The 15,793-nt window shown below is 38.4% G+C and overlaps 1 protein-coding gene across 1 annotated transcript in view; it reads left to right on the forward strand.

Moving 5' to 3' along the window:
- LOC126458086 (WD repeat and HMG-box DNA-binding protein 1) overlaps positions 1-15,793 on the forward strand; it is a 219,437-nt gene that overhangs the window by 146,599 nt on the left and 57,045 nt on the right. Inside the window, exon 15 of the mRNA XM_050094903.1 lies at positions 7,430-7,542. Within this exon, the coding sequence (XP_049950860.1) occupies positions 7,430-7,542 (113 nt within the window). The remainder of the gene's footprint in view (positions 1-7,429; positions 7,543-15,793) is intronic.

The raw sequence follows: 15,793 nt of genomic DNA on the forward strand, positions 1-15,793 counted from the left end.
ATTATAGAGGTACACCACTTGCAGTATTGTTAGATTACATGTTCAGGCTTCACTCAGTGCTCACTTACAGTATGTGAGGTATCAAATATATTATTCCGCCACAGTGCAAGTTTTTGCAGCGGAGTTGATATATGACATAGCTACTGTCACTGGCAGTCTGGCTTCTGAGGGCATAGGATAAGGCTGTAACAGGACAGTAGTAATTTGTGCTGGGTGGGTGGATTGGGCAGGTCCTGCACTTTGGTCTAACAGGAATATGATCCTCGTGACAAGCGAGTGGGATTGGGCGTGGTGTAGAGATGGACTGTGATGTTGTGTAGGTTGGCTGCTTCACAACTCGACCCATCTGAATCCTTCCCTCCACCATCATCATCTCTGAACGATGCAGAGGTGAGTTATTCTTGCAACACATCTTTTGCTCCTGTAATTGTCCTGGCCTCGGACTGTCCCCACACCGTCCACTTACAGTTTCCCCTTCCTTCGTCCTGTCACCCCCGTCTTAATTCACATCCCCATATCACCTTCAGGATGTGCCACTCTGCAGCAGCTCTGACATACGTGCGTCAAATGCCTAGCCTGTGCACCTGCCACTCCCCTTCCCCCACTCCCCCTCCCCCACCCTCCACCCCTATTTCTAGCTAGGAAATCAGTTGACTCCCAGTGAGCCACTAGCGACCCATCCCCAGTTCTCCTCCCTCCCTCTACGCATCGCACCTGCACAACCCCCACCACAACATAGACTATCTGCCTGAAATGCAACGCTGGTACTGTGCATCCATCTGGCTCCATATAGGGGCACAGGCATATGCAATTGTGTTTTGTGTGTGTGTGTGGGGGGGGGGGGGGGGGGGGGGTGTTCTTACTCTAGCTCAAAGGATTACCCAGAAAGCTAGCAAGTTTTCTTTGTGTGTGCCTATCAACAACTCCACACTTCTCGCTTTTCAGTGTTTGGTCTCCTTTAGTCCAAAAGTATTAAGATATCACAATTCTGTTTTTGTCCAAATCAACTGTGAAAAAAATCCTCACTAAATGACATAACATCTCTTTTTCATACCTATATTAATTATACAGGTATCAGTATCAACTTTGCTTTGTCAAATGGAACTACAGTAATTTCTGCTGCAAAGGTTGCAGTTGTAAATGAGACTAATACCAGATCATTTCACTCTTCAGAATTCGATTACTAGTTTTGGAGTAATTACAATATTTAGCACTCAGGACTTCCCTTGTTTCGAACATGAAACCAATTGCTGTACTATGTGCATGTTTGCATTGTTACATAAAACAGTTGCACCAGGCTGATGGGATGTTCCAGCCCAATGCAGGTAAGAGAGTCTCCTAACAAAAGTTCAACAGTGACTACTGTAAATGATATAGCTGACAGTTGCACAGTTGTGTTTCACAGTTCTTTACTTTCACTGTTCACAACCCCTCAATATTACACAGTTATATGGCCAGTTCATTGTTGGTAAATGTTGATAAGCTTCATTAATAGGTTACAGGCATACACAGCATACTGCTACAATAGTTTGCTGTTGAACAAGTATGAGCAGTAAAAACCTAACCACACAGTTCACAGTTCTTGCAGAATAATAAGGTCCATGTGACACTATATCTAAAATAATTTGAACAGACATTGTCATTACTTGATCTAACACACGGCCTATTTGTGTTACACTTATTCCACTGTTAAGTTAATGCATTATTGTTAATTTAAGCAATACATCATTCCTGTCTGAAAATAGTTACGGACTGACTGTGTTGGTACAAAAATCCATCCTTTATATATCCTCACAATAATAGGCACTGAAACTATACGTTGTTTGATGTTTAAGTTACATAATTTACAATAAAAACATAACTCATTCAATTAACCGAACACATTGAAAAATTCCTCCTTTTTAATAGTTTCTTCTACCACAAAGGCTAGGCTGAAATATTTGTTTAAGTGATGAAATTAACAGATATAGTTATACAGACAATACTTCGACAAACCTGGTAATTATTTTGGAATTAATTAAGGGCTGGCTTTGCAGATATGTTTTCGATTAGAACCAAATAAACATTTTAAGAGTCCTAGTAGTTCTTCTTCCAAATGTTTATAAATACACTCCTGGAAATTGAAATAAGAACACCGTGAATTCATTGTCCCAGGAAGGGGAAATTTTATTGACACATTCCTGCGGTCAGATACATCACATGATCACACTGACAGAACCACAGGCACATAGACACAGGCAACAGAGCATGCACAATGTCGGCACTAGTACAGTGTATATCCACCTTTCGCAGCAATGCAGGCTGCTATTCTCCCATGGAGACGATCGTAGAGATGCTGGATGTAGTCCTGTGGAACGGCTTGCCATGCCATTTCCACCTGGCGCCTCAGTTGGACCAGCGTTCGTGCTGGACGTGCAGACCGCGTGAGACGACGCTTCATCCAGTCCCAAACATGCTCAATGGGGGACAGATCCGGAGATCTTGCTGGCCAGGGTAGTTGACTTACACCTTCTAGAGCACGTTGGGTGGCACGGGATACATGCGGACGTGCATTGTCCTGTTGGAACAGCAAGTTCCCTTGCCGGTCTAGGAATGGTAGAACGATGGGTTCGATGACGGTTTGGATGTACCGTGCACTATTCAGTGTCCCCTCGACGGTCACCAGTGGTGTACGGCCAGTGTAGGAGATCGCTCCCCACACCATGATGCCGGGTGTTGGCCCTGTGTGCCACGGTCGTATGCAGTCCTGATTGTGGCGCTCACCTGCACGGCTCCCAACACACATACGACCATCATTGGCACCAAGGCAGAAGCGACTCTCATCGCTGAAGACGACACGTCTCCATTCGTCCCTCCATTCACGCCTGTCGCGACACCACTGGAGGCGGGCTGCACGATGTTGGGGCGTGAGCGGAAGACGGCCTAACGTTGTGCGGGACCGTAGCCCAGCTTCATGGAGACGGTTGCGAATGGTCCTCGCCGATACCCCAGGAGCAACAGTGTCCCTAATTTGCTGGGAAGTTGCGGTGCGGTCCCCTACGGCACTGCGTAGGATCCTACGGTCTTGGCGTGCATCCGTGCGTCGCTGCGGTCCGGTCCCAGGTCGACGGGCACGTGCACCGTCCGCCGACCACTGGCGACAACATCGATGTACTGTGGAGACCTCACGCCCCACGTGTTGAGCAATTCGGCGGTACGTCCACCCGGCCTCCCGCATGCCCACTATACGCCCTCGCTCAAAGTCCGTCAACTGCACATACGGTTCACGTCCACGCTGTCGCGGCATGCTACCAGTGTTAAAGACTGCGATGGAGCTCCGTATGCCACGGCAAACTGGCTGACACTGACGGCGGCGGTGCACAAATGCTGCGCAGCTAGCGCCATTCGACGGCCAACACCGCGGTTCCTGGTGTGTCCGCTGTGCCGTGCGTGTGATCATTGCTTGTACAGCCCTCTCGCAGTGTCCGGAGCAAGTATGGTGGGTCTGACACACCGGTGTCAATGTGTTCTTTTTTCCATTTCCAGGAGTGTAGTACACAACTTATATTTGTTTATAAGTCAACAATAGAATGTAAGTCACGAAACAATTGCCGATTTCACCCTGTAACAAAGGTGTTAAACTAGGAATGGTCAAAATAAAGTAGACTCGCATTCGGGAGGACGACGGTTCAATCCCGCGTCCGGCCATCCTGATTTAGGTTTTCCGTGATTTCCCTAAATCACTTCAGGCAAATGCCGGGATGGTTCCTCTGAAAGGGCACGGCCGACTTCCTTCCCCATCCTTCCCTAATCCGATGAGACCGATGACCACGCTGTCTGGTCTCCTTCCCCAAAACAACCAACCAACCAATCAAAATATAGTAGGAAATTGATGACATACACAAAACTAAGCACAAAATTAGATCTGGTGCCATATTCCTTAAGACTGAGGGCCAACCTTTCTTCTTGTATGGAAATGCAGATTATACTCATGCATGTTAATGGTAATTAGGCAAAAATGAATTTAAGGAGGCAGATGGCAAAACAAGAGAGGAAGTAGAGAGATCCCAGCTTGCTTCATCACAAACTCCCCTTACAGTTTAGGCGCCACAAAACTATTCAGTTTAAATAATGATAGTGACTTACAGAAGGGTACTGGGACATAGCATATAGTCCTATTAAAGTAAGTATAAGTGTTCTTTCACAATTGCTGTCATAGATCAAAGAAATAGAAGCAAATGAAATTAAATGGATTGAAAACTCGACCAAAAATACGGTATGGCCATTCAGACACAGTTTTAAAACATAACGTAATTTTTCTGGAATGGAAGTGGAAGTGAAATTAGAAGTACCACACTTGCTGGTACTTGTAGCTTTCAGTTTGGCCTACCTGTGTAACAGTAAAATTACTTTTTTTGAGTAATGACAGGAACAGTTACACTGAAGCCATTTCGTCAGAGGATACGTTATGTATTAAGCCCAGTGACAAGATTTTTCTTGTTAGTACCTTACAAAGAAAGATACTTATTCATGTAGAGCACATGTTATCTTTTACAATAAAACCAGGTTTTAAGGTTTGTTAGTAAATTAAATTTTACATAATAAAGGAAATAGCTCTATGTTAAGATGTCATCAAGAAGAAAATTGAAATGAATGAAAAACATTAAAAGTGAAATATAGTGCTATTGATACATGATGGTTCAATTTAATTGAACAAAAAAGTAGCTAGTGGACTCATTTTTATCATCAGTGAAAAATAAATAAATAATTAATGCAGATAAGATGCTTACGCTTCATGGTCTGCCACATTTCACACGTATTGGTAAGAGCCAAATGCTGGTCACCGGCACATTTAAAGCCTAATTTGTATAATTATAGTGTGTTTTTAGATATTTTATCATACTTGTTTATGACAAATGCATTGCAAATGCATGGCGAGTGGCGTTACAAAATTAAGTTGGTTGCAGTATTGCTGTACTGTGGAAATTATACACCATTCCTTTATCCCATTTTGTCTTCTTCTTCTTATTCTTATTCTTCATCTTTTAAGTGTGTAATCCAATAAGAACAATGGTAATCGGTTGCATGATTTGTAGTTTGTACATGGCTGTTCTGAACAGAAATTTTGTGCTCAGTCCAAACTACTGGCTTAAGTTCTGTAGCCAGAATAATCGTATGTGACCATGACTGTCATCAATCTTTCTTGGAAGTATTAGTTGCAACAGGTTATATGTTGTTGCACATTATCTGGCCAAAGTATTTGAGATTTCCTCTCTTTATGTTATTGAGAGTTTCTGAATATTTGTGCATAAGCACAGTATTACCACATTTGTGGCTTTATCTGTCCTTGAATATCTGAAACTAGCCTTTACAAATAGCTTCAGGTACATGAATATGTCACTCACTTCTCCAAAAGAAATAACTTCCACAATAAAATCCTTAAAAACAAAGCATTCTAGTGGTTACAATGAAATATCAACAAAGTTAATTAAGGCATGTTCTTGTGAGTTTAGTACAATTCTAAATTACTTGTGTAACCAGTCAATTATAACTGGGACATTTTCTGACTGGCTGAAATATGTAGATGTTAAGCCTCTATTCAAGAAAGGGGATAAAGAGATGCCATCAAACTACAGACCGATTTCACTTTTACCAGCATTCTCAAAAATTTTAGAAAAAGTAATGTACAGGCAGCTTCTCAACCATCTGACCACAAATAACATATTATCAAAAACACAGTTTGGATTTCTGAAGGGTTCTGATATTGAAAAGGCTATTTACACCTACAGTGAAAATGTACTTAATTCATTAAATAACAAGTTACAAGCAGCAGGTATTTTCTGTGATCTGTCAAAGGCATTCGATTGTGTAAACCGCAACATCCTTTTAAATAAATTAGAATTCTATGGTGTCACGGGCAGTGCAAAATGGTTCAAGTCATACCTTGCTCAAAGGAAACAAAGGGTGTCAGTGCAAGGGACTAGTGAATTAAGTTATCAGTCATCATCAGAATGGGAAGAAATTACATGTGGTGACCCACAAGGATCCATCTTAGGGCCATTGCTTTTTATTGTGTACACGAATGATCTCTCATCAGTTACACTGCCAGAATCAGCGTTCGTTTTGTTTGCAGATGACACAAGTATTGCAATAAATAGTATGTCGAGTGTAGTTCTAGAAAGATATGCTAATGATATTTTCATGGATATTAATAAATGGTTTAAAGCCAACTCACTGACATTAAACTTTGAAAAGACTCACTATGTGCAATTCAGAACCTGTAAGAGGTTTCCACCCAGCATATGCATAAAGTACAAAGAAGAGCAGATAGAAGACGTTGACAGTCTTAAATTCCTGGGATTACAACTTGATAATAAATTCAGTTGAGAGGAGCAGACCACAGAACTGCAGAAACGCCTTAACAAGTCTGTATTTGCAATTCGAGTGTTAGCAGACATAAGCGACATAAAAGTGAAAAAACTTGCATACTTTGCCTACTTTCATTCCATAATGTCATATGGTATAGTATTTTGGGGTAACTCTTCAAGTCAAACAAAAGTTTTCATAGTCCAAAAGCGTGTAATACGTATTATTTGTGAAGCAAATTCACGGGTGTCTTGTAGAAACCTCTTCAAAGAACTGGGTATACTAACTACTGCCTCTCAGTATATTTACTCCTTTATGAAATTTGTCCTAAATAATATATCTCCTTTTCCAACAAACAGCTCAGTTCATACATACAATACCAGGAACAAAAATGATCTGCACAAGGACTTAAAAGCACTTACTTTAGTTCAAAAAGGGGTCCACTACTCAGGAACACTCATCTTCAATAATTTGGCAGCAAACATAAAAAATTTAGTTACAAATAAAGATCAGTTTAAAAGGAGCCTGAAAGACTTACTAGTGGCCAACTCATCATACTCCATTGATGAATTTTTTAATAGAAACAAATGATGTATTGTATGTATTCATACTATTAGTATTGTTACTTCAGCTTTAAAAAAAAATTTAAAAAAAATTGACATGTTCCACATCCAAGAGGATCTCCTCAACACGGATCTATGGAACGAAAAACTAATCTAATCTAATCTGGTATCCTTAATATCCTTTAATATATCCACATTCAGATGGTTCCAATTTCTTACCTAATACTGCCAAAAGTGCCCATGACTCAACTCCACAGAGTAGGATGCTGAGCACATAGTATCAAAGTAGTTGAGCGCAAAGTGTGATACTTACGTCACGGCTAGTCAGAACTTTCATTTTCTGCAAAGAATGTGACTTGGTCGATTAAGACGCAAATTTCTTGAGAGATGTCCCCATTAATCATTGATTTGACACCCCAAATATTTATGTATGAAACCTTTCACTGCAGATATTTTGTCTTATTGATAGTATTAATTCCAAAGCTTATTGCCTCTGATACTTTCCTCTGGTTTTGATGTAGGTATGTCTTGGAGTCTTCAGAGAGCCAGAATGGATGGTCTAGCTCAAATGGGGATGCTGTTACAGATGATTACGATCCATTCGCAAGCACCCCAACAAATAATGCCACAGCCGGTAAGTTCTGTTGACATTTAAAAATGTAATGCATTATATATTAAGCTTGTCTCACCTTTGAGAACAGAATGCCACGTACCCGCCGGCCGACCTGTGGTCTTTCTCAGATGATTGTAGAGAAACTATTCAGTGAAAAAATTTGATTCTTGCACATCTTATAGCTCCATTTGTCAGCTTCATGATGAACTCACTATCATTTCATTAATGGTCATGTTCACTGTGATATTTCAGAATTAAGCAAACTACTGAAAGAATTTCAGAAACTCAACAATGAAAAATAGAGTACACTATGAATTTGCATTTGGTACATGTTAGGTTGTATGTTGCTGCATATGGAGGGTAGCTAACACATTGAAGTTTTCTTTGAAGGATTTGCTTTCTTTCATCAGTCTCAAGAAAATTGTTTTATCCCAGCGAAAAAACCAGAATGAAATAGTCACAAAATTCCTTGTATCTCGTAAATGGTTTCAGAAATCAAAACAAGATTTGGACAAAGGGTGGTACGCAAAGAGGAGAGTATTTCACCAGAAGGTTAATATGCAAAACTTTATATATACTACTATATTGAAGTGACTACATATTTTTTTCTGTGTAATGATGTAATATTTAAGCACCATCGATATCTGGGGAAATTAGTATTACTGTGGGTTTGGAAAAATGTATATGTGAAGAGTTTACAGGGTCAATCCATACCGAGTGGTCCAAGAAAAAATAATTGGTTGCTTGACTATCTCAGAAAAATATTAAATTTGCTGGGTGAATTCCCCAATGCTTAGTAGTTACAAAAATATATATAATGGAAGGAAACATTCCACGTGGGAAAAATTATATATAAAAACAAAGATGAGGTGACTTACCGAACAAAAGCGCTGGCAGGTCGATAGACACACAAACAAACACAAACATACACACAAAATTCAAGCTTTCGCAACAAACTGTTGCCTCATCAGGAAAGAGGGAAGGAGAGGGGAAGACGAAAGGAAGTGGGTTTTAAGGGAGAGGGTAAGGAGTCATTCCAATCCCGGGAGCGGAAAGACTTACCTTAGGGGGAAAAAATATATTTTTAATTTATTGCTTATTATTTAGAAATGGCGGCCATATTTGTCCCAGGCCGCATGCGTTTTTTTCGTATTTGCAAGCATCTACATTTTTTACAATTATTCAGTAGTGGATTGTCCTAAGCCTTTCAGATAAAATGCATTTAGTTCAACACACTCTGGGCTCCAAATTAACTTCATAATCACTTAGCTGAATGTATTCTTTAATATATGTATTCTTTAATATATTTTTATTCTTTTATATTCTTTAATATATTTTTAATAGTTCAAACTTAACATCCACAAATTAAAAAGAACTCAATTTTTGAACAGTAGTTTTCCAAAGAAAGATTAATTTCTCAGCTTTAATATTTTTTCTGCTATTACACTGTATAGTATAGTTACTTTTTTAGAGTATCAATGGTGAGCAGCTCACACTTTAAAAAATGGATTTTTTAAAATTTTTCCATTTTGTGGCCTGCAATATCCTTGTTGGGGGACCAGATAAAAATCTAAAAATTTCACAGTTAATAGACCTTTATGATATCAAAGTTCAGTGTAAATTTCATGTTTGAAATTGAATTGGAAGTTATGGAAAAAAAATTACAAACACGAGTCAAAAATACGTTTTTTAACATCAGCAGTATCTAGACTTATGGAATAAAATATATCAGTTACAGTATATAATTTAATCATATCTATGATTACTTACTTTTTTATCGAAAATAAGCCTACTAATTACATTATATTGTTCTCTTGTTATTTGTTTTCAGTACATCACTCAGTGAACATTTGAGAAATATGTTCACTCAGTTTGGGTCGTTAGATTATAAGTTTGCCCAGTCACAGTTGTAAAAAATTCCATGGGAGACAGCTTTCTTAGTACATCTTTAAGTGGCATCCAAACATGAGCCATCTCAATTTTTTAAAAAGATGTCCTTGGTCCTGGAGGGTGATAAAATACAATATGTACATCTTGGTTTTGACAGTCAATATTATCCACTTCGCCAATCCACCACTGTTCATCGTAAACACAGGCCACTATGTCTTTATTTTGAAGAACCAGTTGTACAAGTTTTCCACACTGATGAAGTTCACTATCAGGCGAAGTTGATGTGATCTTACACTTCAGTAAGTTGTTTGAATGGGGCACAAAACAATGAAAAGGCAGAGTGCCTTTAATCTTCTGACAAATGTTGTACCCTTCCTTCAAGACACTGTCATAGACTTCTTGTATTTCCTCACATTGTACAAAAACATAGGTAATTCCTTTGATATGTTTTTTACAGAATTCAAACATTTCTTGAGGTGAAACTTCCTGGCAGATTAAAACTGTGTGCCGGACCGAGACTCGAACTCGGGACCTTTGCCTTTCGCGGGCAAGTGCTCTACCGACTGAGCTACCCAAGCATGACTCACGCCCCGTCCTCACAGCTTTGCTTCTGCCAGTACCTCGTCTCCTACCTTCCAAACTTAACAGAAGCTCTTCTGCGAACCTTGCAGAACTAGCACTCCTGAAAGAAAGGATATTGCGGAGACATGGCTTAGCCACAGCCTGGGGGATGTTTCCAGTTTGGAAGGTAGGAGACGAGGTACTGGCAGAAGTAAAGCTGTGAGGACGGGGCGTGAGTCGTGCTTGGGTAGCTCAGTCGGTAGAGCACTTGCCCACGAAAGGCAAAGGTCCCGAGTTCGAGTCTCGATCCGGCACACAGTTTTAATCTGCCAGGAAGTTTCATATCAGAGCACACTCCGCTGCAGAGTGAAAATCTCATTCTGGATTTCTTGGGGTGTTACGATTGTCATCAGTCTGCTGCAGACCCCCAACACCCTCACAAGCATTCTTCCTGTGGCATGAAGCTAAAAAGTGCCATTCTACATCAAACCCAAAATCTTCTTTATGAAAGGAGATGTTAATAATATAGACTTGCTACCCCATCCGAAAAGTAATCAGTTTTTTTATGGAAGGGCGGTGCTGTTTTATGTAGGTTGTTAATTTTAGTTGAAAAATGAGCACTGCTGTAGTGTTGTGTTCAAGGAAGTCACCTATGACTCAAAAGTTGTGGCTCATTAGTTTATCTTCATCTTTATAATAGAATACAAATGGATAAACTGTGGCCTGTTTCTTTACCCAGTAGTCCCCTTGTACTTCATCTTGAACAACAAAGGAATAATCTTCCGGAAAGTCAGCAAGAACTGAGCATTCATCAGATGCCAAGGTTTGCTTTTTGTCTTTCAAAAATTTACTTTGAGCTTTTGCAATAAAATTATGCATTTTCAGATTTTTCAGGTTATCCACCAACACTTCAAAAAACTCTTCTCGTAATTTTACGACTGTCACCATTTCAGTTCTGTCTTGTGTTAGCCATTGTTTGTATTTTATATTGTCTGGCATCAAATCGTCTTCTTCGGATTCTTCAAACATGTCAAGTAAGGCATGTTTGCCTGGATAATCTTCACATTTTCCCTTGATCATACAATTGTAACTGTCAATATTGCATACCATAACTTCCAAAAGGTCTGTATGGTCAAGTCTGAGATTGGTCCCATCTATCATCAACTTTACATTCTGATGATACAAACACACACAAACATTATGGGTACCAGACGCACCTGCAACAATACGCCATCTTGGTCTCAACTCGCAAAGCTTTGAACTTCCAATTTTAATGTCAGGATTTTCTTTTTTAAATTCAGTGAATAGTTCATTTAAATTACACAATATTAACGTGTTTTGTCTTTGAATCTTAGAACCATTTTCTTTCAGAGAAAGACAGTCTTTTTTGCCAGACATCAAACGGCTGTTATTGTCATCGTCATAATACTTAATAACTTTATTGATTGTGTTTGCATCTACCAAATTAGATGCACTTCTCTTTTGTAATGCTGGTAAAATTCCCTGCTCTTTTAAGAATTGCCTTGTTAACTTAACAAGATGTTCTGACACATTAAATTCATCACTAATATTTGCTTGACTCCAAGAATTCGGCAGTAAACTGATAATCTTAATTTTATCCTCTTTGTTTGAAGTACTGCAATTAGTTTTTAGTTTTTTTTTATCAAATCATCATATTCAGTTGATGAAGTTTTAGAACTCCCATCTGTTTTAGTACAAATTGTATTTTGAAATAAAACTTCCAAATTCTTTTTGAATGTAGCTGCCACTTTCTCAATTTTTGTATTCAAGGCACTTGGTCTTTTATCTTGACTTAGTTTTCTAATTTTACTAGCAGGCAATATACCCAGGATTTCACAAGCTGTATCTACTTTTTTAATGGTTGCTGGTAAGTCACAAAATTCATTACCTGAGATTTCACTATCCATTCTCTTGTGAAGTACAAATATATTATAATAACATGTTGGACACAATTATTCTCTGGTATGAGATTGACAAAAGGGCTTTTATTTTTAGAATAATGAGCAAATGTTATTTCTCACAGACCTTTTGTTATAGGTTTCTAATCTGAGGTTTCACTATCAATTCTCTTGTGAATTAAAAATATCTTAGAATAACATGTTGGACACAATGATTCTCTGGCATGAGAGTGACAAAAGGGCTTTTATTTTTGGAATAATGATCAAATGTTATTTCTCGCAGACCTTTTGTTATAGGTTTCTCATCTGAGGTTACACTGTCCATTCTCTTGGGAATTAAAAATATCTTAGAATAACATGTTGGACACAATGATTCTCTGGTGTGAGATTGACAAAAGGGCTTTTATTTTTAGAATAAGGATCAAATGTTATTTCTCACAGACCTTTTGTTATAGGTTTCTTATGTTTCTCAAAAGGGTCCATGCAAGACTGATCAATAAGGTGATGAAATTTTTTTTAAGTACTTCATTTCATGGTACTTGGCATGTTGATTTGACCTCTAGGCCGACTCGTAAGTAAAACAACACTTTTTCTTCTTCACTGTAATCTTCGATTAAGTAATGTCTTTAGGATACACTCCATACACACTTTTATGACATGCTTCATTAATAATAACACCAACAGAACACTGAGACACGATTTTTCAACTGGACACTTCAAGAACTTCTAGCTAAATAAGTGAGAGTGGACAATTGTTGGTGTAAGGGGGAAGACAACAGTCAGACTTGTGTAGACTTACGGACGCAATTGTTAGTCTGCTGAAACAATTACCACAGCATTGTTTCGACAAATAATCATTAGCTGATGTAATGTGGTGTGTTACATGATGCAATTGGTATACTTTATTTGATTAGCCTACCAGATATCGCTGATGTGAAGAAAACGTATTTTTTACTCGTGTTTGTGATCTTTTTTCCATAACTTCCAATTGAATCTCAAAGTTGAAATTTATGCTGAAGTTTGATATCATTGGAGTCTATTAATGGTGAAATTTTTAGATTTTTATCTGGTCCCCCAACAAAGATATTGCAGGCAACAAAATGGAAAAATTTTAAAAATCCATTTTTTAAAATAGTGTATTTTTTTAAGTGTAAGCTGCTCACCATTGATACTCTATAAAAAGTAACTATACTATACAGTGTAATAGCAGAAAAAATATTAAAGCTGAGAAATTAATCTTTCTTTGGAAAACTGCTGTTCAAAAATTGTGTTTTTTTTTTTTTAAATTTGTGGCTAATAACTTTGAACTATTAAAAATATATTAAAGAATACATTCAGCTAAGTGATAATGATGTTAATTTGTAGCCCAGTGTGTGTTGAACTAAATGCATTTTATCTGAAAGGCTTAGGACAACCCACTACTGAACAATTGTAAAAAATGTAGATGCTTGCAAATACGAAAAAACACTTGCGGCCTGGGTCAAATATGGCCGCCATTTCAAAATAATAAACAATAATTTTTTTTAAAAAAATATCTTTGTGACTAGTAAACATTGGGGAATTCACCCAGCAAATATAAAATTTTTCTGAGATGGTCAAGCAACCAGTGCTAGACCGACCACTTGGTATGGATTGACCCTACGTTTATTTTTATACTGAGAATGGACATTTTCATAAACTATTGACTTGTCTTTCCATTAGATGCTATTACATGATTGTATCGCAATTTCAAATGCATTAGAATGTTAGTGAGATGAAGAGAGTTTGATATTTATAAACTCATCCATATTTTGGCGAAGGAAACTGATTAATGTGGCAATGAGGAGACTTATTTATTACTCAAAACTCATCACTGATCATGTTTCCTGAAGTAAAATGAAGATGATGATAAGTCTGGGGAAAATAAATTGCTATTTCTGTTGAAATTTTTAATGGAATCCTATACCCCAGTTTGTTTTTAATAACGAATGATATGGATTTAAACTTAATAACAGATTTTATTTCTACACCTCATAATTTAAGAAAAATGAAACCAATTAACAGCACTCGGAATGCTGTCTTTCCTTTCCTAATCCTGTACAGAATGAAAAATTGTACTTTTTCACCACAAACCTATTTCAGTTTGTCAAAGAATTTGGTAATTTGTTTACACCTTCATGGGTAATTGAGAGGATTTTGCAAATTTAAAGGTTTTCATATTTCTTAGATCACTGAGGTACAGAAATGAAATTCTTTGGCCAGTGTCAATGCACATCATTCATAATTAAAAACACTCTGGGGTATGGGATTCTGTTAAAATTTCAACAGAAGTAGCTATTTTTTCACCATATTTTTTGTTCCCTTTATTTCTGTTCAGAGAGGCGTTATCAGTGATGATTTTTGAGTAATACATAAGTTCTGTTGTTGGCATGTTCAAATCTGCTTCTTTGGGCAGAACACAGCAGAGTTTGTAAATATTCATCTCACTAACATTCTAAAACAGCTGAAATTGTGATGGACTAATAAAACAGCAACTCTTGGAAAGATATGTCAGTAGTCTATAAAAATGCCCATTCTCTTTGTAAAAATAACCTGTATTTTCTTCAGACAGTGGAAGATCCAGGATGGAATGCAACAAAATTATGAAAAGGGTAGTTACTACTCACCAGATAGTCAAGATGTTGAGTAGCAGATAGGCACAATCAAAAGACTGTTGGAAAGGGGGTTTCGGCCAACAAGGTCTCCATTGGAAATAGATCATGCGCACGTACACGTATCTGACCACAGTCTGTGGCTACTGAGGCCAGATCGCAAGTAGCAGCGTGTGATGGGAGAAACAACAGGGTGGTGGGGCAAGAAGGAGCAGGGAGGAGGAGGGATAGCAGGGTAGGGGTGAGGGATGGTAAAGTTCTGCTTGTGAGAGCATACAGAGACAAGGTGGAGAGAGGGTAGGACAGCTAGATTCAGTCGGGAGGTTAGACAGAGGGCAGTGGGGGAGGAGGGGGGGGGGGAGTAGAAAAGTAGAGAAGTAAAAGGACTGTGGGTGCATTAGTGGAATAGAGGGCTGTGTAGTGCTGGAATGGAAACAGGGAAGAGGCTAGGTTGAAGCAGGGAGGGTTACAGGAACATAGTTTATATTGCGGGGCGAGTTCCCACCTGCGCAGTTCAGAAAAGCTGGTATTGATGGGCAGCATCCAGGTGGCACAGGCTGTGAAGCAGTCATTGAAATGAAGAACGTCATCTTGGGCGGCATGCTCAGCATCGAGGTGGTCCAGCTGTTTCTTGCCCACAATTTGTTGATGCTCATTAATGCGGGCAGCCAGCTTGTTGGTTGGTCGTGCCCTTGTAGACTGCAGCACAGTGGTTGCAGCTTAGCTTGTAGATCACATGATTGGTTTCACAGGTAGCCCTGCCTTTCATAGGATAAAATTACCAAATAAGCAGCAACCAGTCGCAAGATCATGTTTTCTTTATTTAATTTTGCAAATCGATTTCAACTGATTAACAGCCATCATCGGTGCTACAAATACAAAAATAAAAATAATTAATAACAGTGACCAAATGAATCAATGTACATAAAGCAAATTTAAAATACACATACAAATTTACCTTTCAACGTGTATGTTCCGTGAGTAGTAACACTGTCTTAAACAGATGTCAAACATAGAGTGATACTTTGAGAATTGACTATGACAACGAGAAACCAAAAGGGGGCGCTGCAAAGCAAACCCGCCCTCTATGCAAAAAATACAGCTAAAATAAAAATGAGAAGAAGAAATGACATACAAAGTGCGGTAAAATATAATGGAAAAAATACTGAAAAATTTTCGAAATGGATACATTGACAAAGATTTTGTCAATCACATAGTACAGTTATATACACCAAAAAGCGATTGTACAAATAAGTAAAAATAGGTACAAAC

The sequence above is a fragment of the Schistocerca serialis genome, chromosome 2 (genome assembly GCF_023864345.2).
Source record: "Schistocerca serialis cubense isolate TAMUIC-IGC-003099 chromosome 2, iqSchSeri2.2, whole genome shotgun sequence".
In the NCBI taxonomy this organism is placed as follows: domain Eukaryota; kingdom Metazoa; phylum Arthropoda; class Insecta; order Orthoptera; family Acrididae; genus Schistocerca; species Schistocerca serialis.